The 27,516-nt window shown below is 39.1% G+C and overlaps 1 protein-coding gene across 2 annotated transcripts in view; it reads left to right on the top strand.

The window, feature by feature from the left end:
• Positions 1-5,373: 5,373 nt before the first annotated feature.
• Positions 5,374-27,516, top strand: part of tnrc6c2 (trinucleotide repeat containing adaptor 6C2) — a 49,653-nt gene continuing 27,510 nt past the window's right edge. For both annotated transcript variants that reach the window (XM_007551547.2, XM_007551548.2), the window contains exons 1-3: positions 5,374-6,217; positions 18,546-18,646; positions 18,901-18,922. In XM_007551547.2, the coding sequence (XP_007551609.1) occupies positions 18,584-18,646; positions 18,901-18,922 (85 nt within the window). In that variant the 5' untranslated portion in view covers positions 5,374-6,217; positions 18,546-18,583. The remainder of the gene's footprint in view (positions 6,218-18,545; positions 18,647-18,900; positions 18,923-27,516) is intronic.

Consider the following 27,516-nt stretch of genomic DNA (forward strand, 5'->3'; position numbering starts at 1 on the left):
TGGTGCAGTCAGAGCCCATTTGATCGGGCAAAGCGGCCAGTCTCTCCTCCGCCGCCGTTGTATCATTCCTCATTATTTTCTGCCACGCTCGCTTCCTTATGCTCGCCCTCCCCTCCCACCGTCCCAGCCTCCATCTCTCCCCACTCCACCCCTCGCCCCCCCCCTTTCTTGTCGCTGGCCTTTACCTGCTCGCTTGTCTCGGGGGAAATTAGCACAGCACAGAAATGCTCTCCTACTCCCCTCTCGCTCTACTCTGCCTCCATCCAGCCATCCAACACACTCATATGGACATTTTGCAAACACCCTAACATTTAGTATGGACATGGACTAATGCACGCATGCTTGTGTAGCACCTAAATATATACATTTTCTGGCCCCAATCAAAACAACATGTGCAATGCCTCTAAAAATATATATATATTTTTTTCCAGTAGCATAACCTCAAACTTAACAATCTAACCTTTAATTGCAGTGCATTTACTCATTGAAAATTTCCACCTGCTATCCATACTTTATAAGATTCCCTTTTTCCAATAGGACAGCACAGAGAACAATAAGCACTGACCGTTCCTCTTCATCATCTTTCTGGATCGTCGAGATAAATGAGTCCTTGCTTATACTTTTTCTCATCCATTAAATTTTCTTAGCTGGACATGAAATAAAAAGGCTCTTTGGATTATAAGAGTTGCAGTGCCCTGTCCTCTACACGCAGTTATGCATCCTTCTCTGCTTTCCTGTTCTAGAAACACATGAATACGCAGCCAGGTAACATTTGTTGCCAATTTGTTCACATCGTTTGAGAGCATGAAATCATCTAAGAGGATTTTTATTTCCATGAAGAAATTTAAAATGTGTTTGCATTTTATTGCTCCATGACGTTCCTGTACCTTGCAGAGTAATACGCTCTTCAGACCTGATTAAAGTTAGGAGAGGGCAGCCCTCCTCTTACTCTTTTGCTCCAGCATGCCTTCGAGCAGATCCCAGTTATTTCTCAGAAACTCTGCAGACCTTTGAGATGAGCAATGAGTAACTCAGCAGGGTTTTACCACGCTGCCGCGCTGTTATTTAATGGACAGGCACTTCAATCACATTGCTAATCAGTGAGACAAACTCACAATGAATGTCTCCGGCTCCGCAGCACAGCTCCCACTCACAGAACATGCCTCGCAGTGGCACAACTGGGAGAGCTTGTGCATAAGATTCCCTTTTTCATGTGCAGTTAGGAAACAGTTTCTACCTCCGTCAGAATTAACATCACGGCGGTTTCTTTGCATATGTCAAGTCATGCCTGTGGAAATGTCACTTTGAACGAAACGGCGGCGGCTCGCCGTCTGCATTTTGATTACTCTTATGCATTAAGTAAGGAGGGTTGAGGAAGATTCCGCATGCAGAATCAATGCTGAAAGACACCCTGCACTCATCAGGCATTCTGAATTGCGCAACTCAATGTGAGTGTCTTCTTGTTGAGAGCAGCACCTGGGGAATAAAGATTTAAAACCAAGATCTGTTCTTATCACAGTGCTTGGTTAGCTCTCAGGTCATGTTTCTCCAGTGAATGTCACATGATTAAATGTTAAGGTATGAAGATGTGCTTTGAACTTTAGAGTTAGAATAAACTTTACTGTTGTTGCGACATGGACACTCAAAAGTCTGACATTTTGCGTTTTTTACTCCTCTGACAAGGCGTGTACAGATGTGCTTTGAGCTGCAATAATCTTTTCAAATCTGGTTTCTTCTTAATTGATGATCCTCTAAATGTAAGTGCACTGTCATAAACATTTAATCGTTGTGTAAGCGATTAAAAGTTTATTTAATTTTGCCTGAACTGTCTGCCATTTATCAGTGACTGTGGTTATTGATGTTTGAAGAAAGAGATACTTTGTCTCGTGGGGGAGATGTTTAAATGCTAAAGCATATCCAAAGAGCAGACGTATTAAATATGCATATGGCCATGCAGTGCTTAAGCAAGTATTAGTGGCATGATAGTTAGGGGAGACTGTGTGTCCTGAAATGTCAGGTTGGGTGTGTGAATATGCATTTTTGAGCACATATGCACCCGTGAGCTTGCAGGCTGCTTGAAATTAAAACCTGATGCAGAACACGGCAAGTGATTGGACTGGAATTAAAACAAAAGGCAAGAAGAGCTCTGAGAGTAAGCGAGGTGAGATGAAGTGAGCTGGGAAGGGAGAGGAAGGAGAGAGGTATCCTCACTCACTGCAGTCCAACAGCTCCTCTCTGGGTTGCTCCTTACCAGAATGTAAGGAGCAACTTTACATTTGCTCCTCTCTGATGATTCGCCCCTCTCTGCAGTCTGGTTAAATGTGGGAGCAATTAGCCAAATTACCAAAGTCAAAGAAACCTCCAGATACCCCTTTTTGGACAGTGCACACAGATTTGTGCACTGTTCTCACAGTGCACACACCTGAGAGAGAGAGAGAGAACAGGTGTGTGCACTCTCCTATACACATACAGAACCTCATGTATACATAACTGGGATTTTATGTCATGATCCTACACAATGTTTGATCAATATTTTGCAGAAATATCCTTTGTTGCCATTATAACTGTTCAGATTTTACAAACAGGAAACTTTGCCACCATTTTAGTTGCAAAATAGCTCAGGTTCATTCAGATTGCTGAATGTGAGCATACGTTTTCAATTCTTATCACAATTGCATTTAGGTCTGAACTTTGACTGGGCCATTCCCCTGAAACTGCTGTAATAGAAATTATTCCATTGTAGTTCTGGCTGTACTTTTTTGGGGGGTTGTGAAGTTCAACCCTCCACCCCGTTTGTAAGATTTATGCAGTCTCTGTCAGGCTTTCTTCCAGGATTGCTCTGAAATCCTGGAAGAAGAAATTCAGAAGACCAGAGTTGATGGTCTTCGCATCAACTCTGACCAGCTGCCCTCCCCCTACTGAACAAATACAACTCCAGAGTATGATGCTACCATTGTGATGTCGCACCATGGTTTGTTCAGGTGAGAGCTCTACTGAGAACACCTTCTCTTACACATGGCATAACAACCTGAAACTAGGCTGCACAAACACACAAACAACCAACTACATACTTTAAGTTGATCCAGAGCGATCACCGGCTGTTTTTTTTGTTGTTTTTTTTTTCAGATCACACAGCTGAGATCTTGAAACCAAAGACCTACAACTCGTAGCATTAACTTGAGCGATGTGCGAGGGATTTTCTCTGCATCAGGCTGAGCTCTGTGTTGCAGTCCCTGATCCAGACGATCCAAATGCATTCAGTGCTTATTTACAAATTTCTCATATCAGACGCAAACAGAAAACTCACCTTTCAGTTAACTGCGAGGTTTGTAGATCACATATTGAGGGACTGGAAGAGACTGCAGTATTTTGGATTTAGGGCAATGAATCCTTTTGCAGAGCACAGCAAATTCACATCAATGTTTTGTCTTTTTGATAGCTTTGCTCACTACTTCTCACATCACTTTGGCTAATAGTTGTTCAGTTTGTGCAAACCACATTCCAGCCATCACTGACCAGATCCTCTCCCCCCTGGTGAATAAGAGCATCCCCCACAGCATGACACTGCATCCGCCATGTGCCAGGAATGGAATTGAGTTTTCAGGGTGATGTGTTGTATTAGTTTTCTGCCAAGCTAAGTGCTTTGCATCAAGGCCAAGGAATACTTTTGCAAGGCAGTACAAACATGCATGTCTTGTCACAGGCACACACGCTCTCTTTTTGTCGTTAATACACACTTTTTCTTGTTCGGCTCACACCACTTCAGCTAATGATGCACTTGACTTTGCCGTGTGTAATGAACCGCAAATTTAAACATCATCATGGATAAAAAAAATAAATACCTTCACATTCTTCTGGATTCAGAGACTGAGCCACGGTGAAGTTCATATCCCCTACAGTGTTTCTCTAGGCATTCCCCCCTGCTTTCACCTCTCTTAACCCTGAGCACAGAACATCTGCTTTCCCCATTCAGTGGGAGCTTGCTGCTTTAATAGCTCTGGGCATATTGCCTCGAAAACGAGAGGAAAAAAAAAAACTTTTGGCGGAGCCCCTCCTGCTCTCTCATTTGTAGTCTGTAGCGCAGATGTAAGTGAGTGTTCTGACTGGTCAGCCTTGCCCTTTGTGCAACGCAATCTTGACCTGTTCCCAGCAAACTGAGTGTGTATCTGTGAGTGTCTGTCTGTGCACCGAGGGGTCATTTCCATGAGAATGGAGTGCAGAGAATGGACAGGGGGCCATGTTTTACTTGTCTAAGGCGGCTGCAGATGCAGTTCTGGGGTGCACAAGGGTTTACGCATGTATCATGTTGTGAATGGTTGATGTCACTCCCTGTTTCTGAAGATACTGGAGAGATTTTGCCCTCTCACAAGCCAGTTCAATATATTCAGTATGTTCTCACCATACATGTGGGGGTTTTCTCCAGATACTCTGGCTTCCTCCTGCAGTTTAAAAACTTGACTGTTGGATTAACTAGTCCTTTTAAAATTGCCCTTAGGTATGATCAAATAAAAATTTAGACTAATGCTAAATTTGGCCAAAGAGAAAATGACTAAAATAATAGACATAGACAGATAAAAGTAGTAATTCAGCACATAAGTAAGTCAGTTTTTAAATATTTAAATATGCCATAAAAGGTAGAAGTATGTGCATCAAGTAAATAAAGAAATATTTGTGTAATGGTTTAAAATGTTTTGGTAACTTAAATGTTTTCATAATTTATTAAATAGATATTTTAAGTAACATGAAAATAGTTATTTAAAACTTGCATGCATGCACTATGTTAAAATTAATTCGAAATGATTTCTAATAATACATTTATTTATATTTTTTCATACTTAAGTTTTGCAGAATATAATTTGATATTTGTTGTGTCTCACATCTTTAATATGCTCTGCAATACTCAGGGATTGGTCTGTCAGTTGGGCTTCATGATGGACTGGCAAAGGAAATATGGACCTACTTCTCACAAAATGCTGAAATAACGACATATGAACACAGTGAATTCAAGTTTGAATTAATGAATTAATTATTTGTCCATTTGATAGATTAATATATTTTGAGCCCATTGTATTTATAACTATTGTTTATTTACATACATAACTTTCATTCACTGATTTATTCCATAGATTGAGGCGCTTTTGGTCGTAAATACATATAGTTTGCTTTCTGTTTGCCTCGGTTAGTGCCATTGAAATGTGAACTGCTTGGTTTCGTGCCTGTCTCCTGCTGCTGCCCATAACGTGAAGGTCCTCACTGTGAAAGCGCTCCAGGGCTCAGAAAAGCAGGAGAGGGTGGGCCGGATGGGCGGAGTCAGCGTCCGCTGCTCTGGTTGGCCGAGAGTGACGTATCGGGAACCACTTCCCGGTCCGTGTTTCTCACTGGAAGGAGGAGAGGCAGACTGCGGTGTTGTTAGTTTGAACAAAATGGCTGAAAGACCGCTGTCATCTAGAGCTCACTGAACGCCCACCGCGAGTGTCCGCTCCGTCGTCTGGATTCCACGCAGAATGTATTTCCCCGGAGCCGCTGCTCGCTTTGCATTCGCGGCAGCCAGCACGTCGCTAGCCGTCCAGGCGGCTTCTTAAACTGAAACGTTTCTTTTGCACTTTAAAACAAGTTGGCTGGCTGGCGGACGTCGGCTTGCTCAGAGAGAAAACTCTCTTCGGCGATTTTTACTCCTTCGAAAACTGCCTGAATTCTCCGTTTTTGCAAAACCTCTCCTCAGTCGACGACTGATATCTTAACGCCAACCAAGCTAACACTAGCTAACACCATTATTCTGCTTTTTAAAAAGTCATTTTATTCGTGTTGTTATTTTTTTTATTTTTTGTTTTTGTTATTAGTGTTGTTTCACCGTTCACCCCACCCCTCGTTATATCGTTATATTTTATTCGATTAGTTTAAGTTCAAAACGTGTTTTATTTCAGTATTTTTTATGCTCAAAGCAGAAATCACCGAACTTGCTGTGTGTATATCTGGCTGCATAGCCGTTGTTTACCTCGGTATCCTGACACCACAAGCTGCTTCGCAGCAGTCGGCTTATCTATCAAGTTCGACTTTAATTGCGACTAAATCTCTGCACCAACGTTTTACGGGTAACTTTTCGAAAAAAGAAAACCATAAAAAAAAAAAAAAATTCAGACATCGGATTTTTTTCTCATATTTTCCTGCCATGCACCGATTCTTCACTAAAAGCGGCCAAAGCTGTTATGAACGCAAGGTAAGTTTCAAATCCACCACATCTTATCCCATTGTGATTTAGCGGTTATTGTCACAGTTAAATGTTTGAAAAGAAAAATTGGAGCTTAAAAATTAGACATGAATTGATTTTAATATGATTATTAATGCTTTTAGAAAATCCATCTTACCTAAGTCATGTTTCTGTGATGCACTGTTAAAGCTGAGCTTTGGTATTATCAGTACCAATGGGGTGCCACTGACTCACTTTGCTCTTTAGGAAGCATATGGAAAAGCTTCTTCCATGTCTTCGTGTTATTATACCCAGTGATGGTTGTGTCTAGAATGTGTATGTTCATGAATAATAATGATGTTAGTGGCTTGGAAAATATTGAACATGTTTATGACTGGCTTAGTATCCTAGAAAACGGCTGTGTATGTAAATGTACACTATGATTACAGATGCACCGATTAGGGTTTTCTTGGGCAATACTTATTTTTTTATATATACTTTTTTAGGTTTGATCTGTTGATTCAGATTGTTGTGAAACATATGGGGAGAAATGTGTTGGGGGTGTTAATTTTGTCACAGAAATGGGAGGAATTACAAATTTAACCCAATTTATCTGTTAAGTTAAATTGCCACAAATCTGAATTGACTAAACCTTGAAAAATGAACATGCATCAAAGTACATGCTGTCCTTTCATTTTTATAGATTGAAAACTGTGGGAGGTCTTAGTTTTGATTTATTTAATACGCTTGAACAAAATCAAATTTCTTAGCTGAACAAGCAAAAATTGGCCAGTTCCGATCTCCTATCAATGAATTGGTGCATCACATTTATACTATTTCAGAGGGAGAATTGCCTTGTGCAACTCTTTAATTTATTGTAATTAAGGTAAAAGAGGGTTTAATTGGATCTTTATCACAAATTGATTAATAAGGGGTAGGATATTACCAGTTGCCAATATTTGATGATTAGCTTGATGTCTTTTTTTTTGACGCTATGGTGTTCTAAAATGTAACTGAGATATTTTCTTACATTTTAAACTGGAGGTGCACCAATCATTCTACCTGGTCAGAATTGGACACTTTTCATTTGATTGACTGCAATCACCAGTCAAATACTAATAAAATTGTTTCCCCTTATTTGTTAGTTGCATTAAAACTAAGAATTCCCCTCAATTTATGGTGAATAAAAACACCAAACATGCAGTTTGTGTCACTTTCTGAAGACGTTAGAGACATTTTTTTGATCCATTAGTGTGGATAATCTTGTAATTGCTTCATTCTCTTTGGAAAAAAGAATGAAGCAAAATGGAGCAAAAGTGTTACCTGTGTCACACTTTCTCTGTTTCCTATTTTACAGTCTTGCTCCCTGGGGGAAAAAAAAACAAAAAAACAAAAAAAAAAAACAGAATTGGCACATCAGACATTAAAGAAAGATAGAAAATCTGTACTGGAGTAGCTTGATTGGAGCACCTCTGATTTAACCTCCCTCTTTTCACCGCCACTCAGCCTGTGATTTATTCTCTAAATGTATCGCTTCATGTATCTTGCAGACTATTGCACATTCCACTACACGAGTGCATTATTAAACATAGCTGTCCTGTTTCCTTTCCCTCCTTCCCGGCTCCACCCCCTCTCCTCCGTTTCGGTACGAAAGCCCGAGATTCTGATTGAACTGTCGCCTTCCATTGCATTGCCTTTTCTCTGCATCCGATCCCCCAGGCACTGGAGTACAGCTTTTAATATCTCTGCCTCATGTCTTAATTGAAGTACATAATTTCCTGTTCAATTTCAACTCCATAGCCCTCCCCATCCCCCACTGACATTTTTGTCGAACTGTCTTATCTCCATCTTCACACACCAGTGAGGTGATGAAAGGGGAAAAAAAAATATATCATGTACGTGTAATAGTGCCACACATGCACACTACAAAGCAAGTACATATGCAGCTAAGCTTGCCTCTAATTGTATATGCGGTTTGCCATGAGGGTGCAGAAAATGTGATGTTTGTTTGAATCAGTCGCTGTTTACACACGAGTAACCGCTGCCTTTGTTGCTGTGGGACTTTGCAACCATTCGTCTCCAGCTTAAAATCCCAGGCAGTTTGTTATTGCCCTCCAGTTGTTAATGAGATCTCATCTGTGCCTCAGACTCGCAGCTGATTCACAGTCTTAAACAGAGCAAAGTTCTTGTACAAGGGCAACCCTGTCTGTCTGCCTTAAAACACAATTTAGAAAAACAAGATAAAGCTTGGAAAAGCGAAGGAGAGGGGAGTTTCCATGTTACCTCAAGTACATGTTACCTCATTAACTGTACTAGACATAAGTGCCCCATAACTTTAGCATGTAGGTATCTAGAGTGCACTGAAGCCAAAAAAAATGTAATTATAGAACTTGCAAATTAATTACCTCAATAGGAATACATAGTAGAGATTCACCAATAAATCTGTTATCAATTGAAGTTCAGAATGAGGCTTTTTTCTCCTTGATCAACTCCAAAGATTTTTTTAAATAAATGCCTCAAAACAAAGAATATTCACCATGTTCAGTCTATGGTTAAATACAAATCAGATGGCCATTACCTGCATTTGCTTTAATTGTTGAATGTTTGTTTTGTAGTTTTTCTTCCAGTTTTTGTCAATTTTAAAAGAAGTGCTGCCTTCATCTGCATGTTTTCTCTCTCATGTATAGATGGATGGAAATGCATATATATTTTTCCTAGTGCGATGTCATCCATAATATTGAGACATTACAAGACCGACTTAATGAATTACTGTGCTACTTTGTCCTTTTTGGCTGTACACTTGAAAGCTATTATCCACATTGGCTCTGGATCGAATCAGGCTGCATGCTGTTGGCATTCAGACATTATTTTGATTAGATTGTATTGTAACAAAGCCATGAGGACAAATCCTGGCTGCAATTGCCATCTGCAGCCCGCTTTTATCACCGAAGGTCGAGATTGTTGATATAAAAGGGAAACCCAAGGCTCGCTTCCCCTCGTTTGACCCATTATACAAAACATGAAGCCTGTTATCATTAGCCTTGCTCCTGTTGTTCATTTTATCCCCCCTGGCATACAGTTTTAGTTCTTCAAATACAATTTTGGATTTCTTTATAGTATAATTAGTCTGATCCTTCCAATCAAGTGAAACAAAAAGTCTTTTTTCCTTTTTGCCTGTGTGTATTTTTTTTTGTTCTGTCCCTTTTTTCCCCCCCCCATGAATGACCTTAGCCAGGGCCCTATGTGGCTATCAGTGAACCTGTGATTAGGAGGCTTTTCAGACGACTTGCACAGTCCTGATAGATAGCATGCTTAACACCGCTGCAGGGTGCTGCTCCAGCAGGGGAGCGTTGACAGTAGAATCAGCTGGATTCCATTGGAGACTGCCAAAAGCCATTATCCTCTTTCCTTGTTCTCTTTATCCACGGACGTTTTGAAGTGAGGTTAAGGGCAGACACGTAGATTAACTGGGCATGTGTGTTCGAAGTGCTCATGGAGCTAAATAAAGTATGTTTGGGTGTGTAAACGGTGAGGAAGATGTAGGTATTTTGGTCACAACATTGTTTTCTACAGTGGATTACATCATTCAGTGGATAATGTAAGAAAGATGTGGGATCAGAGGGTTGGACCCTGGGGTCATTTCGAGACATTTATTTTCCAAATCTTTTGGCCATAAATTGGTCTTTTTAGGGGTCAAAATATGCTAAAGCCACTTCATACAGCAAAAGCATACCACCATAGTCTCAGATCTGCTTGTATACAAAGAGTGGAGCTAGGTCTGTGTAACCTCTTCCGTCTTTTGAGTTGTGTGCCAATGGAGGGGCCATGGGCTAAAGGGGCCCAACAGGGGTAAGCCTGGCCGAGCCAGGATGGAAGCAGGGGGATGGAGGGGAAATGAAGCCAAAGCCACAGTGCTTCTGCCTGTGAGTCTTGGCGGGGGTCCAGGGGAATGTTCTGTGTGCCGAGGTTTGCCTGGGGCCCCCTGTCCTTTCCTCCGCTCGGTGTTGGCTAATTGGAGAGCTGTAGAGTGAAGGAAAAGGGTATCGCATGGAAAATGGATAGATTCCATACAGGGCATCCAGCCCACATTTCTCCGTCACGCCAACGTTAGACAGCATTACTTCTCATGTAACCAGACTTAGGCTCAGTAGGACTTCCCAAGCTTTAAGTTGAAGCGGTGTAAATAGCACTGGCATGCTCTAGCTGACCTTAAGCTGGGGTCACTGCTCTGGGTGATAAACTCTGATCAACTGTGTCGTTATCTGTGCTGTTAATGACCTTGCTATCAACTTGAAGTGTTTACTTATGCCTTGTTGGTTTGTCGTTTCTTAAAGTAGCTTTTAGAAATGACCACCTTGAACCTTCAAGTTCAAATATTAATTCAGAGCTTGAGATAGTTTGTGTCAATATTAGAGAAGAAGTTTCTGTTGTTTTTAAAGAACTGCGGAAATTAAGGCAACATTCATTCTTTAGGGATTCAATGAACTGCGTTGTCATACCAGGTCATACTTACGTGTTTATGGTACAAAATTAGGACTCAAGTACTTTTTAAAAAAAAATCTTTATCAAAATGTCTTTGTCTTTCTCACTGTTTTTTTCAATGTCACATGCTGTTTTTATTTTAATTATGTGAAGCACTTTGAAATGCCTTGCTGCTGAAATGTGCTATACAAATAAAATGTGATTGATTGATTGATAGTGTAAGAAACTTAATAAATAAGTAAATAGAAAAAATAAATTAAAAATCACATACTTATAAAAAGTAAGTAATTATAAATGAGTTAAACAGTGAAATGAAGCTCAAATGAGCTAAATACAAATGTGAGATCATGATTACTGTACCAACAAATAAATGAAATGTTTCACCTTGGTGGACAAAACAATGCAATGAGCAATGGCAGTTGTTCAGTTAATCTTTGGAGAAATGCATCTCAACTGAAAGAACATGAAAGAAAGGATATTGTCACTATATTGCATACACAGAACTATAGTTATGTTTTCTTCCACAAGTCATGTGGATTAGCCATGAATCAATCTACTGGTTTGGGGTGAATCAACTAGGTCACAGAAAGCGTAATTTCATTCTGAATTGAAATTACGCAGAGGCGTAATAAACAGGAAGTACAGGTTGCAAACTAAACTTGACCACACATCTCAGAAATATGGAGAGAGGTTTTCAGGAATGTGCTGCAAGTTGTAATTGTTCTGTCATGTCAACTTGGTGTGGTGATGTAGCATGCTGTCCAGAGATGTAGAGAAAGAAATGCAGTTCTGTAACAGCTGACCTGCCAATAAATGTTTGCTTCGTCAAAACTGTTTCAGCAAATGTGTTTCCATCTCCCTTTAAGCTCATTAACTTTTTTAAAAAAAAGCCAAAAAACGCATCAAACATCAAGGACGGTTTAGAGCCACCAGTCAGACTGTTGTTTGGAAGGAAAATACAGCTGCATTGTTGTTGCTGGTACCTTTTTTTTGTGAAATTGAATAAGTTATTTTGAATTTTCCTGTTTCTATCAACCTTTTTTAATGTGATACTTCAAAATGTGCTGAATAAAGTTGATATTTCATTAGCTAAAAGCACAGAACACGCCATCCTCACCGTGAAACATAGTAGTGGCACTGTCATGCTTTGTTCATGGAATAGCTTTGAAGGTCTTTGACATTTTTACATATCCTTTAAAAATTATTCCACATTTCTACGTCTATTATGTCCATCCATCCATTCCACTGAACTATTAACTGTGAGCTAGTCAGCAACAAATCCTCTTTGTTGCCATGGTATGCGGCTTTATTAACAGGCTGCAGAACTTTCACCAGCAAATATAATTACATTTGGTTCTGAAAATATCTAAATAAGTTCACATAAATAAGCAGGAGGTAAGGACTAACACTCACACTTGTCTTGACAGCTTCTTGTTGAGTTCTTAAAGCTTTAGCTGCTGTGATGACAGGGAGCAGGCTCGCTTGGTCTTGCCCGTTGTGCTGTTTTCCGATTTTAATGAGCTGCCACTGTGCTAAAAAGTTCCAGATCGGCTTTGGCATAGGAGCAGTCAAGACTCTGGGAGCTAATTTTTAATTTATTTATTTTTTCTGGGTGGAAAACCTCAGAGTGCTTATAACATTCTGTTGAGATTCTTTTTTTTCTTTCAATGTTTGCAATCATCTTCATCATTTCTCAACACTTACCTGGTTGAGAGCAGTCGGGTTGTAAAGCACAGATTTTACAACGCCTGGAAATGTGTGCCTCATTTCATAGAGGATCAGACACTATATCAATTTTTTTTTTTTAAAATACCAGCTGCTTTAAGTAAAGCTGGTATGCTCAGAATGCTTCACAATCCAAGCCACCAATCAGACTGTTGGGTTGAAGGAAAATACTGCTGCATTGTTGTTGCTGCTTATCAGCTTTGGAATTTACGAGCTTACCTCCCAAACGCATTCGGGCGGAGTAAACACTAGTGTTCGCTCTCACGTGTCGGGAGCAGCAACCCCGGATTCCTTTTCCAGGTAAGGGAAGATTTAGGGCTTGTGGCTTCTGAGAGGCCACAGGAATGGTCGTGTGGGTGGAAAGTGGCTTCACCACATTGTGTGGTTTTGGTCTGGCTATCGTATTATTTATATTATTACTTGCTGGAAGAGCTGCAGCTTTGTAGGAAGTGTTGCCTGCAGTTGGTCTGACAGCTGCTCACAAGACGTGAGACTGAAGCAGTTTTTTATTGCCCTTCTCCTTTTTATAGAATGTTTCTGACTTTGTCTCACTCGTTATTTATGAAATACAGCATGTAGTTCTTTTTTCATTTTCTGCCACCCTTAGTTTATTTTTCCCTTTAACCTTTCGCATATTAGCCTTCTGTAGGCTCCAGCAGTAAAGGTGCAGGGATATTAGAGTCCAACGGCCTTCTTGTTCTTTTATGTTAAGTTTTGTTTTTAGCTCCCCAATTTCTCCTGTGTTTTTGCTGCCTTGTTCTTGTTCCAGTGTAGCCCCCTTCCTTCTCTCTTTGCCCGGTCTGGTTCTCCGGCGGCTGTCGTTTTTAATTGGAATTGCTCTGCCTTGGCTTTCATCCTTTGCCTGCCTACCCCCCTTTTCCCTCGCTGCCTCCCCCCAGCTCTCTACGCCCACTGTGCACACACATCGAGGCAATACTCGATGTGTGTTTTTACGTGGGTGTTTCTGTTTGTGCGAGCTTGTTTCTTCATTCCTCCTGTGTGTGCTCATATTCAGACCTCGCTATCTTGTGTCCTTCCTTGTAGCTGAGGCCTGAAGCCCTGTTCAGTCCAACACCGAGAGGAAACTTCCTTTGCTAAATCACTCCTTTTCAATTTTCCAAGACCTTTTCAGCTTGACCGGGGCTAAGATTAGAGCTCCAACCACAGTCTGGATCAAATGGCCAAAACAAAGAAAGGACCTTTCTGTTCTAAATGCAGTTACAAAGAGTCACAGTTGGCTGACGTCAGAGCCAAAAAAGAAAGAACTAGACTTGACTCTTTTGAAACGTGTTCTGAAAACACAGTCTTTGTGTTTTGTAAAGCTTCAAACTGACAAAACTCATTTCTTCTTAAGAACCGTAATTAACGGTAATGCTGCTCAATGCGCTGCTCACATGCAGTTGCAATTGTATTCCAGAATATTCCGATGTCAATGCTGATTAGAATAAACTCACTTACTCCACACTCTCTTCTTTTTAAAAATACACATATGATTTACATCAAGGATGGTTTAAAAACCAACCAGTATTATTAACATCCAGAGTGAAAATGGATGGCACTTGAAATCAGTCCTTTGCGATAGCAGTATTGTTGATATTGTGATGGCTATGATCTTGTCTGTCAAAATGTGCGTTCAAGTATTTAATTTTAGCTCTTTAATTCAGCCATTGAGACAGTTAGCTTCGTAGCTGGCAATAATCATTCGTCTCTGTGCCTTTCCTAGATATTGTAGATTCTTAAGTCTGCGATTTCTACAAGACTACCAACATGTACAAACCCACGACAGACAGCCGTAAAACCTCAGAACAATACCACAGAGTAGCTTTGCTGTAACATGTTGAACCTTCTTGGAGTTGTACCTGAGCTAGTTCATCCAAGACCCTTCAATATGAGATGATTAGACAACAAGCTGTAGCCTTGTGAGTCTAAATGAGCTTTTGTAAGTCTGATGCCAGCAGCAGCAGCACCACAGAAATGATCTGTGCTGAGGTAGTGCTGGTGTCAGCACTGCTGAGAGCAAGAGGCCAGCACGGCTTTATGTGAGGTAGCCTTGGCGTTGACTACTGCAGACCAGTCGATAACTGTCTGCTCCATTGTAATTCTCCTTTGTTTACCAAACTATTGGAATCATCTCCAAATTTTATTGTTCCAGGAATTATGAATTAAAGGCAGCTCTAAACAGGTATGCTCTTTAGGCTTTTTTAAAGGAACTCCATGTTTGAGCTGTTTTGCAGTTTTCTGAAAGTTTGTTCCGGATTCTTGGAGCATAAAAATGGAATGCTGCTTCTCCATGTTTGGTTCTGGTTTTGGGGAAGTGGAGCAGATTAGAACCAGAAGATCTGAGCAGGTCTGGAAGGGTGAAACATTGACAATAGGTCTTAAAATATTGTACCCTACCTCTTTCTTTTCTTTTATTCTCCTCTTTTCCTACATTCCTTTCCTTCTTTCTTTTTTCCATTTTTTCCCCCATTATTTTTAAATTTTTTAATCCCAGCTAAAGATGAAAATAATCCATCATTTATTTTATTTCCTTCTTTTTTTATGCCTGCCCACTGCAGAAATATCTGACATAAGTTCAATGTAAACTTTAGTGTCAACTTTACATTTCAAGATGAATGACTGCATCGGATGGAGAACTCTGGAAAATTGACTTGGAACTTTTAGACTCTGCTCTCCCCTTTAGGTGAACCTTGTTGTCAGTTTTCTTCGTGTCAGATGTTCAGAGAGAGACTGGATGGGCTCAAAACTGAGGAGAATAAAGGAGAATTGTGGTGCTGTGCAGAACATGCACAGCCCACGTTGCACAAACTGCATTTGCATTCTTCAGATACAGACTCTCACTTCCACACATAGTTTAGCCTGCTATTTATTACCTTAGGGTGGCCTTCCCCTAGCTGCTGAGATAGCACAATGTTACACACACAGACTTGGTGTGAAAAATGAGACTGTAAGGGAAAGTAGGAAGGGAAATACTGATGGAGAACTATTGGGGCATATCTTTATTGCATTTATTTGCCTTTTTTGTGGTTTAACATTAAACTTACTTTCGTTAAAACGTTTAACTAAATCTCTTGGCTCGCCAGTCTGTGCCGGGGTGTTTGGTCTTTGTCCGCCTCTTTTAGGCCTCTCTTGTCATTCTGACAGACATGTTCCTCCCCCTGGCAGTGAGCAGCACAGTGGGTGACAGGCCGTCTATTAAAACCCTGTTATATGGATTATGATTCAATCATTTATCTAAATTTTGAGCCATATCCCTGCCATCCATCGTTTTCTCCTGGTGTTGGAGAGGCTGAAAATTAAACAGCATTATATCCCATCAGTTTGAGTTTTGTTATATTACTAAGTCAGTCATTTATTCACAAAAGCTCAGCACCTGATCAAGCATTAGTGTTGTCCTAGCATACGGAGCTTTTAATAGGACTGGCTTATTTAACAGGGTTTCCAGAAAATATGAAGCTTACAGTAAGCTTGTGACTGAGAAAGATTTTACTTTTTTAAACTTAAAGCAAAATGGCTGCAATGAGTTTAGACTACAGGGTCTTTACAAAGTTTAGAAAAGTTTATGCAGTTTAAGTATTTTCCAGCTCTGTGTAAATACGGAAAAGAAAAATGTTGCGTAAACACGTTTATTCGTTCATTCCTTTTTCCATGATCTTATTAATTCATCCCCCTACTTGGCTTGGATGAATTAATGGCTGGATAAATGCGTTACCTTATTTATCCAGCCATTTACCAGTTTGTCTAACAACCCATCCATCAGTTTCTCCAGCCGGCCAGCAATCCTCTTTTCTCCACTCGGTGGTCTTTGCAGGGTTCACATTTACAGTCTCACCACTGTAATAAGATCTGCCATAAATTAATAGAGAACATTTGGATCTATAATTTAAAATTTGTCTTAAGAGCACAGAGAAATAACACTATTTGTCTAGAAAAGTGTGGAATTTTGGCAAATGTTTGGAGACATTAATTTTAGCTCCTTCCCATCGTGTTCAGTAATAAACAGTCTTGTTTTTTTTTTTTCTTTCTGAGATTTTTTTTTATGTTTTTTGGTATTTTGTTTGAATTTAATGACCATAATTCTGTTGTTGCTGACCTCTTTCGATTTCACTTATTAACATTTAATACCAAGAGTCCTGTTAGCTTCAGTTCGTACCTCAGTTTCCTGGAGCTGTCACTAGTGCTGAGCCAAAGGAAATAAAGACTCAAATGAAGTACTTGGTTTCATCTGGCCCTCAGGCGTGCTATCTGACTAGTCTGAGTCAGACTCACTCAAAGAAGTTCTTTGTTAAAAGATCTTGTCTCATTCTACAAGTTCGTTGGCCTAAAAGTCAACTTTCCTTTCACTCCTTTTATCTTCTTATTTTCTTTTCATTTCTTTCGTTTAACTAGACCTCGTCTTGCTTGCAGTAGCTTTGCCTCCTGCTGTCAGTTTTCTGCTTTTCACTTTGTGTGGTGTTGTTTTTTTTTAAATCTTTGTTTCTGTCAGGAAATGGATTTAGACCTACATTTGCTCATTCTATAATCTATGATGTTGCTCTGTGATCTTTTTTTCATCTTGATTCATTATTTCTAAACATGCCTAGAATATTACAAACAGCATTACAATATTAGAGACACAGTTCTGGAAATTGGCAGCAAAACATAAAAGTCAGTAGTACTGTTGTCAGTAGTTCAGAGAATTTTTTTTGTAAATATTCACAAGTTTGTTGCTTTTGTTAATATCTAAATATGAAAGACACATTAGAAACCAAGCAAAACCATTTCCTAATTGGCACAAAACAGATGTACCAGTCAACCTTTGGGCCAAAGTACAAAATAAAACAAAATCAAGTTTTTAAGTTTTGACCTGCTTATACTGATTTCACCTGATTCAATTTCTCTTTTAGGGACTACATTTAATAGCATAAAAATAGTTACTAGCCTTGCCCTTTCTGCCATCAGTGGTTCTTAAATATTTACAATATAAGCAGCAGGGATTGGACTGTGTAACATTGCTGTCCCAAATGATCTTAACTCTGACATGTAATATAAAACAGCTTTTTAATCTAGTTTAATACAAGCACAAAATGATCACAGCATCAATATTTTAAAATGCCTTTAGTATCTGATATTGACAGTTACCAACAGTTATTGTTGGTAACTGTGTATCTCTTAGAGAATGCAGACTAATTATAATAACTAGTGCTGCCAACATTTCCAAATGTAACATCTTTTATAAATGTGCTGAAAGGCATTAAACCTTTCTGTTATCTGGTGAAAGTCTTGCTCTCGCCTTAATAAGCAATCCTGATGGAGAAGTTGCACCTGTGGAATTTATTTTTTTAATGGCGTCTTATCTTTTCTTTTATTTTGAAATTCCTCACCAATACTAAAAATAGGTAACTGAGTCTTTTCAGTACCAACTTCCATTTTGACAAGTGTTGTTGCTGATAGGAACAAGGTCAACTTTCTAAGTTTAAGCTGGCCATAGTCACCAGTTCATTTATTTCTCTGTGCATTTTTGTAATTAACGGCACCATTTTGAAATCAAAATGAGCTGAATGTTACTAATTTATGCCTCTAAATAAGTGTTCCTAAAAGAACAAGCACTTAAAGTTTGTATGCAGTGAGTTATGATAATGTAGTCATTTATATTTGCAGAAATCCTCAAACTTGTGACATAATTTACAGTAAATTTTAAAACGCCTCTGCAAGAAAAAAAAAAAATCAGGGTTTTATTTCCCTGAAGTTTTTTATTTTTATGTATTCTCCTTTGCAGATGTTTCTTCCTGAATCCTAAAGTCTTTTTTGTTTCATCCTGTTGAAACTTGACTTAGAAAATTAAGTCCACTAAGTACATAAACTCTTGATTAATGCCTTAACATGTTAGTTGTCTGCCATGGCCGCATTTACCGTATTCTCTGGACTATAAGGCGCACCGGATTATAAGGCGCACTGCTGATTTTTGAGAAAATACAAGGCTTTTAGGTGTGCCTTATAGTCCGGAAATTACGGTACTTCCACTGGTTTAAAAGTAAGTCATATGTAATTTACGCAGCAATGACTTTGACTTTTGCAGCTGCACATGTGTAAATTATGTTTATTGGATCTAAATTCTCAGCAGTCTCTCCTCTTGTCTGACTCGCCTCTCTTTTCATTTTTTGTTGAACAGCTGATGGAAGCAAGCAACACAGGAAAGAGAACCGTTTGATGGAAGAAAAGAAAAAGAAAAGGCAAGAAGAAAAGACCAAGAAGGAAATCACTCAGAAAAAGGTGATTCTCACATGCTCAGATGCTTCTACCAATAAGCAAAAGCACATTTTTCTTAAATGGCACAAAAATAAACATTTGTGGAGGATTTGGTGAAAAACTAAAAGAAGAAACTAAACATTTTTTTTTTAGTCTTTTATATTATGTCCTTGAATATAAAGACTAAATGATGTTAACATCCACCAATTATTTTATTGTTTAAAAATACTTCCAGTGCTTATAAACCCTTTTGATTCTTTTATTCTTTCCTCCTGCAGGCTTCTGATCAGAAACCGAAAGGTGAGTGTCATGACTGTTATAACACTGCATTTCATACATAAGCAGTGATGTAAAAAAAAAAAAAAGTATTTGCTCATTTACATAGTTGTTGTTTCAGTTTTTTTGTCACTCTTAAATGTTTCTGATCATCAAACAAAAATTTATATTAGAAAAAGATAATCAGACTAAATGGAATGAGCAGTTTTAAATTGATTTCATTTATTAAGGGGGGAAAAAAAAACTTCACTTTTGTGTCATCAGTCCACAAAAGTCTTGGAGATCACCAAGGTGGTTTTTATAAATGTGAGGTGGGGTTTGGTGTTTGTTTTAATCAGCAGTGGGTTTAACATGAACTTTTTTTTTGTGTGTGTTTTGTTGTTGTTTTTTTAATCTTGTCCCACAGTGCTTTAAATGTTGTCCTGGATGAGCCGTTTATGTGATCTTGGATTAATTTTGGAGGGCATGATGACTTAAAATGTAGTTAATAACAATTAAATGATTACTTAATCAGGGTGGCAATTATAATTTCCCCCCCAAAAAACTAGTTGATTTGGATGCCTGTTCACCTGGAAAAATGGAATGATTATTTTTGTATTTATTTGTCTGATATTCAAACTTTGGACCTGGGACATTTAAGGGCAACAAAATGAAGCAGAAGAAATCTTTAAGGATGGAATGACGTTTTCCCATCACACTGTCGTTCTTTTCCTGTGCATTTTAACTGCTTATATACATACATAAGCTCTGATTACTGCAGACTTATCTGTGCAGCCATACCCACACTTTATTAATGGATTTTGCATTCCTGCACACAGATGGACACACACATTATGCACATGCGTGCACAATTGTGCAACTTGACTCTGTCCTTCTCTGACACAGCCATGCGTACACACTTTAGAGCGAAAACAGGGCAGGGTAATACAGAGTGACGCTCAGTGCACCCACAGCATCAGGCACCCAGACAGCTCACCCTGTGTGATGCGGGTAAAGAGATGAGGGGGATGGGACGAGCTGAATATGAAAAAGGAAAGGCAGTTGAGCCGTATTGCAAAAGAGTGAGGCTGAAAGAACTCTGTCCTCAGATGGCGTTTGTGATTTCTGCTAAAATAGATCTGCTGCCTGCTTCTTTTCACTGAGATTCACATGCTTTAAATAAATAAATAAAACAAAAAACACCTCTACAAGGCATTGTTAGTAAGTTTACACCTTTGTTCTGTTGCACTGTGTGTAAGCTTGGATGATTAATAAAGTTTCAGCTTTACGCTGAGCAACATTGGGCTGCTCCTGTTGAGGAACAAGAGTTAACATTCCACCTCCAGGGTTAGAATTTAATACAAAAGGTATATGATGTAAACAGTGGTAGCAATACACATTACAGAGTAGGTAGGTCACTGTGCAGAATCTATTTTTTATTACTGGGTACACAGAGCAGAGATTTTTCTCTAGCTTGTTTTACTTTGACATTTGTTGGCTCCCTTTCCAACAACAGTCTCACCTTTACTTGTGTGCTTTGGTTTTATTGCTTTGCTCAACATGTTCATGATGGTATGAGTGCTTACCCAGAGTGTGTTTGTCATCTCGACTCTGGGAAATGTTATGATTAGAGTCTTATTGGCTTCCTGTTGTGATGCTCATTGATTGTCAGCATACATCAGCCCACTCTTTGTGGTTTTCAAATTAGTTGTGAGCTTAACTAATTTCACAAAATATTAGGATTTCACTTGTTTGTCTGTAATCTACAGCGTGGTAATTTTTTGTCATACTTTAGTGTTTCAGATCATAAAACAACCTTTAATATCAGACAAAGATAACCTGGGTAAATATAGGGTTTATATTTCAAATGTTGATTTTATTTGCTAAGGAAAAAACTATCCAAGCCAACCTGGCCTTGTGCAAGATGCCGCCAAATGTGGTTCTGACACACCTGTTTGCAATAGCTGTTAACAAGCGATGGTGATAATTGGTAATGAGTCTTATGTGTTACTGTAGAAGAATTTCCACCCTGTTTTCTCTACAGAATTGTTTTTCTTAGTCATATTGGATGATTTTTGAGCACGAGCAGCCTTGACTAGCTCAATTAAAAATATCCCCTTATTTGATTTTCTAAAGCTTGTAGTCATAATTTCAGCTAGAGAGCAGAATGAATGGATAAATCAAAAACAGCAACTCACCAAAAGTCCAGAAGAAGATGACATTGTATGCATGTTTGTATGTTTTCTTTTCGTAACAATGTGCTTTTAGCCTCGTCTATTTTTAAATGGTTTAATCAGTAACACTGATCTTAACTGAGGCAAACCAACAGTGCTGTAGGTGGCGCTCTGGGTTGTTTGTTTGACCTCCTGGTTGTCGGTGCCCTCCTGGAATCAAGTCAAAAGAAATGTGTAACAGTTCTTGGAATAACCACAAGGGTCCAGATAAAAGTACAAATTTCATCCTCCCAGCGCAGTCAGACTTGGCAGCACTCATCCATTGGAAGCATTTTAGTCAAAGATTGATCTGTTCTTCTAATGAGGAATAGACACAAAAATATTTTAGACGGAGAAAGTCATGAAACGCCTCTTTATCTTTTGGACCAATAGTGATTAAACTACTCTTTATCTACAAAAATCAGACTGCTTTGTTCGAGAGTCAGAGATGAAGTTTTAAAATCACAGCTTGTTAGAGTGGTTCACAAAGAGACAACAGTGAGACCGTTAAAAAGAATAATTAAAAAGGGAAAAATTGTAATGAGCTGTTTTTGGACAGATGAAAGCAAAAACACAGGGAAACGAAAGCAGTGAAGCGGCTCTTTGTATTCGACGAGTGCAACGAAATGATCCTAAATGCTCAGCGTTGGTATAAATACGGAAGACGGCTAAAAATGTGAGCAGTTGTTATACAATGTTAAATGAAAGATGAAGATGGATTGGGAATGTGATTCTGAATGTGTGTACAAAGTGGATGCACATGTAGATGGAAATAAAAAGAACATTGCGGAAAGAAGTCCGGTTTAAAAACTAATCACTCAGAGAGCCATCAGGACTCCTGGGAGTTGGCCTGCAACCTAAAATCTCTGATATCTTTTAAATGGAAGGTGGCGTCAACTGGACAGAGATTGCTTTTTATGCGTGGCACTAGATAATAGAGGTGTGTGAGTATATATATATATATATGCAGGAAGGGAGCAAATCAGTATGCAGCAGTGATTTGTGTATTTTCATCCATATCAGTGCATTCTACCATCCTTATAGTCTTTTAGGAATTCATAGTCGCAGCCACGTAGCATCCCCTCCTCCCCTTTTTCCTCTCTGCAGGCCCTCCTTGGACCCAGGCATTCAATTTGTTTGCGGTAATCGATCTCGGCTTCATATGTATGAAAATGAGATGAAGCTTCGGTACGCTGGAATTAACTTCTCTGCCCCCTATTAGGCACGGAGCTTCACCGAATGCAGGGTTTCTGGAGGCAGCATCCCCAGTGCCCTAGCCCACTTCCCCCCACCCCCCTCTGCTGCACCCACACATATAGGCTGGACCTCTGATACAGACCCTCCTCCCATTTTCCTTTCAAGTCTCCTCCAAGGGATGGAGATTATTCACTGACGGCATACAGCAGCTTCTTCACAATCTCTGCCGCCACGGCAATCACAGCCGCTTAGTTTTTTTTTTTTTTTAACTACACATGCACATTAGTTCTGACAAAATAAGGCTGCGTTCACACAGCAGGCAAATGCAACCCAAATCCACTTTTTTTGCCCAGACTTTTTTATTGCAGTCTGAGCGGCACAATACCGATCTTTTCTCCCTCTGATGTATGTGGTACTAAAAAGAATATATACATAGATATACGACTGTTTTCAAAGTGTTTGCCCTCTGAACTGTCATATCACATTTTGTCCAATCTTTATGACTCACAGACATGAGACATGCATGGCCATTCTGTACTAGAAGAAGCCAGATGCAGTAAATCCAGACACTTGACTTCCTGTGTTATGATCTTGTGACAATACTGTCTGTCCCATTGCTTCAATAGCTTTAAAATTGATTCATAGATGACGGTATCCATTTATACTTAATGATCAGTTTGCTGCTGTGTGACATGTCCTGTCTTCTTCTGTGCACGCGTATCACTTTGGAGTCATAAACAGTTTAAGTCCTGATTGGTTGCATTTAATGAGTGGTATGAACTCTCAAAAAAAAAAAAAATCTGATTACAGGAAAGAAATCTGAATTGAGCATCAAGACCTGCTATACCCTTAGAGACATGAAAGATTGCAATGTATTGTGTTGAGTCTTGTCAAAAACAGTCTTCAATTAATGTTTATTTGTAGGTTTGTGTGATAGACAAACACAGACATAAGTGTGTGGAAAAATGGCTTTTTGAAACCTTAAGTGTGGTCTGCATTTCTATTCAGCTCCCTTTACTCTGATACCCCTAAATAAGGTTGTTCTCACACTTGATAATTTGGTAACTTAGTTCTGTTGGGGAGCAAAGTTGCAACATTGCCAGATCTTCGTGTTCACTTTCACACTGCATTGTGTCAAACGAACCAAAGCGTATGCACAAAATCCTGTGTGCTCTAACTTCACATCACCATGCCTGATTCATGGGAATAGCGGCATCATTGTGTGGAAATGCTTTCTTTTAACAGGGACATGAACGCTACTGAGAGTTGATGGGGAAATGGAAGAAGTTAAATAGAGAGCAATCCAGTAAGCTGTTAGAGGTTGAAAAGACTTAAAATTGGAAATTGTAACCAGAACTAAAATTAAATTTACATCTAAGAATATTAATGTGGTTTGTTGGCCCAGTGAAAGTCCAAACCTAAATCCACCTGAGAATCTGCTAAATTTAACAACTGTTTACAACATCCCAACAAAATACATTGAATTTTGTGGTTCCAGCTTCAGATAATGTTGAATGGGACTAGATATGTTTGCAGATTATGCAACAGAGATGATACTGTATTTGCTGTGGTGTCATATCTTTTGGTATTTACATAGAAGCATGCACGTATTATTGAGGTTATGAGAAAGTGCTGTTCAGGCAGGAAGTTTGATCAGTTCCATTCGGGTTATAGGAGTCTACGTACAGATTCAGAAAGGCACAGTAATATCTGTGTGGCTGCCGCATTCTGCACCATCATAATCAGGAAATCTTCTGTGTATTGCTGCAGCATGTGTGTTTTCATCTCAAAAGGCTGGCGAGCCAGTGTCATCCTTCTTCTCTGCTCCTGATGTCTGCGTCGTTTCACCCACCCTCTGCTCAGCCACTGCCACCAAACCTGAGGAGAAACATATTTGCACGGTGTCGCCATGGTGATAACAGCATTATATTTTTCAAAGTGGCGAGCGACGCTCTTAAAAACCCAAGTGCATCCCCTCGTTTTGTATTGGATTAATTTGCAATTTCACATGCTATTAATTGCGTCAACACTTTTAAAACGGAATTTCATTAATCGCAATCTAATTAGGGGCTAATTTACTTTAGCTTTCTGCCTTGCTCCTTTCTTTCTCCCCTCCCATCCCTCTTGAGTTAAACACATTTATAAACACACGACGAATTAATAGTGTATAGCCTGTGAATTACGTCCAGTAGATTTATGACTGCGCAGCGTAATTGTTTCTCTGCCATCTTCTGTTTGCTCTCTCAACACGAGCAAGAGGAGGATGAGGGATGGTCCAAACAAGAGGAAGGCTCAAACTTAAACAATGCTTTCCTCTCTGTTTATTCATGTTGTATGATCAGTCACACACCACAGATATATGAGCCTATTCAGTGCCTCTCGCCCCTCTCCCTTTCTATCCCCCCAACATACCCCTCAACTCAACATTAAACTGCTTCATGTCAAATGCAAGGCAGATTAATAGCACGCAGCACAGTGAGATGAGTGATAGTTCAGGCTGTGTTTTGGGGGCATTTGTTTGAATGGCAGTGTTTATTGAAAGGTTGAAAGCGTGTCTGTATGTCACCATGTGGGGGCTTTTCTGTTCTTCCCGTAGGTACACAACCACAAAGAAGATGTTTTTTTTCCCCCTTTTTTTTTTTTTTTACCTCCGTTTCTTAATGCTGCCTCATGGTTTTCTTATTCTAAAACTTTTTAGATTCTTTGGAGTTTTACCAATGCAACCAACACTTTCTTTTACCTCACCAGCCCGGGGCTCTTAATTGTGGAAGACTGCACTCCTGCGTTATGTGAGCTTTTAAAAAAGAAATTAAGTCGTAGAGTTCAGGTCTTGGATTCAGAAGGCATGTTGCCCGAGGCATTCATTGCCCTCAGGCGCTGACCTCAAGCTTTCTACCCTCACTTACCATCAGGGGTTTCTTGAGGCAACTTTTTCATGTTTCCTACAGGACAGAAGAAACTCAAAAGAGAATTATAAAACAAACAAAACAAAAAAAACTTGGAGCAGACAAAGGTTGGACGAGCTAATTAATAGGCGAAGTATGGGAATGGGTCGCCGGGGCTCATAGGAGGCACATGGAGGTGCATTAGGCAACTGTCAGTCTCTATAGCAACCACTCATTATAGATTGGGCAAGCAGTGGGAAATTTTGCCTGCGTTTTGTGTGGAAGTGAAAGGGGCGAGTTCCTGTTGTTCTCTGCTGATGCTGACAGATGGGACGTTTCATCGGTGCGCTCATTTGATCAATTCAGAACATAAACACTAATACACTTAAAATCTCAGACTCAAGGGTTCCGTTTGTTACACTGACTAAGGAAACAGGCTTGCTAGTTTTCTGTTTATTTGCAGCACTGGGTTGTTTATAACTATGATAATTCAAATAATAGCCTTTGTTTCTTTCCCAGGAATGAGTTTATTTTTTTAATTCATTTTTTCCCCTTTCTCAGGATTCCTATTTAATATGGAAAAGACAGGATTTTGATTTTTATGGTATTTTTCAGGTCTGGATAACTATATAATGATAGAAAAAGGTTTTCCAGACTTTAATTACATTCGTATGTTTTTTTAATTATTATTATTATTATTTTCTCATTTGTCCATTTTAATTTTTGTCCATCAAACATTACTACTATCCATCAATTCACCCCTCTATACATTCATCTGTTCGCTGTCAGGTTTTTTATGTTTAGGATTTTTTCAAAAAAAAAAATAAAAAGACAGTTTGGCACAACATGAAATTTTGACATTCTAAGTCAGTATTTAAAAGTATTACTCTTCTGTATTGATATTAAATATATATTGAAGTAGTAGCACTCTTAGTGTTCAGATAAACAAATAATCCAGATCTGCTTTGTTTAAAAAAGGAAGAACCAAAATACGTTTGAAGTCTATTCTGTTTTTGTTGTGGGTTGAATTCATAAATTTGGCAAGCCTTTTCTTTCTCGGTTTTTCACTACTTTGATCCTTTGTATTTTTTTTAATGGATATTTCATAAACCCCTTTTCTTTTAACCTGTTCTTTGAACGCAAACATTTTCTCACATGGCAGTAGAGATTTTTTTTTTTTAAATGCTCTTTTGTGAAACGTCACCAAATGTATTTTCTCACTTACATAACTTTTCAGCTATTCTTAGTCTAAGAATTGCACCATTGTGCAGAGCTTGCAAGCCTACGTGCGATGTCCATCCCTCCCCCATCCACAAACATGACTGCATAATAATGTGGATCTGCAGACAATAGTCAACGGAGATGTGGGAACCTGCACCACCAGCCACTAAGCCCAGGGAGCCAGCTGGTTCTTTTTGTAACAATCTCTTTGCCAATTGTGCCTTGTTCTTGGATTTCCAATTAAATGTCTGATTCTCTCATGTATTTCCATTTTACTCATTGTTTCTCATTTGTGTTGTTCTTCCTGAGACGGTGCTATATCTTACTTTCTCTTAAACAGTGTAATTAACCAGTTAGTATCAAGAAAGGCTGTAATTAAAACTTGTGCGCAAGGTTGCTGAGAAAGCCTCAGCAGGAGAGTTTAATGGAATTTCGTCACTTGATCCCTGCGCTTATTTAATTAGCTGTCGTCTTCAGGGCCGCAGTTTTCCCCCTCTGCCCCCTCTACATGCTACGCTACACTGCAAAAGTTTGGATGGCCATTGTTGGCAAAGTCTTGTAACTATTAGAATGTAAAAGTCTATGTCATTATACATAGTTTAAGTATCTCATGATAGATTTAACATCTATCATGAGTCTCATTGTGTGTAGAGATGCACTGATCAGAATTTTGTGGCTGATTTCCATCAGTTATTTATATCAGCTATAAACAAGGGGTTGATTTTTTTTTCGAAGACAGAAAAATGTTGCTGTGATACATTTACCCTTTCTATAATCTGCTGAGAGATTTACTTTCTCAATCTGAATAAACCACAAACATGCTCCTGCATGTCATAGAAATACAATTTAAACCAATTTTCTTTTTGCATGTCTGAGCTTCTCCTGACTTTATTTTAAAGATTTCACTGACACTAAAAGCAGAGTTGGTTGCTCCACTCAATATCACTTCCCGCACAAAGTTGGTGTAACCTGGTAGGATTTGTTGTGGTGCGATGTCCAATATGAAAAATGATAGATTTTTAGTTTCCGTCTGTCTGCCCACTGGTCAGTACCCATAAGCCTACAAAATGGTCAGCTCTGATCACAAGGGTTTTTTTTTTTCTTTCAGCTGATGTTCAGTTGT

The sequence above is a fragment of the Poecilia formosa genome, unplaced genomic scaffold, assembly GCF_000485575.1.
Source record: "Poecilia formosa unplaced genomic scaffold, Poecilia_formosa-5.1.2 Scaffold43, whole genome shotgun sequence".
NCBI lineage: Eukaryota > Metazoa > Chordata > Actinopteri > Cyprinodontiformes > Poeciliidae > Poecilia > Poecilia formosa.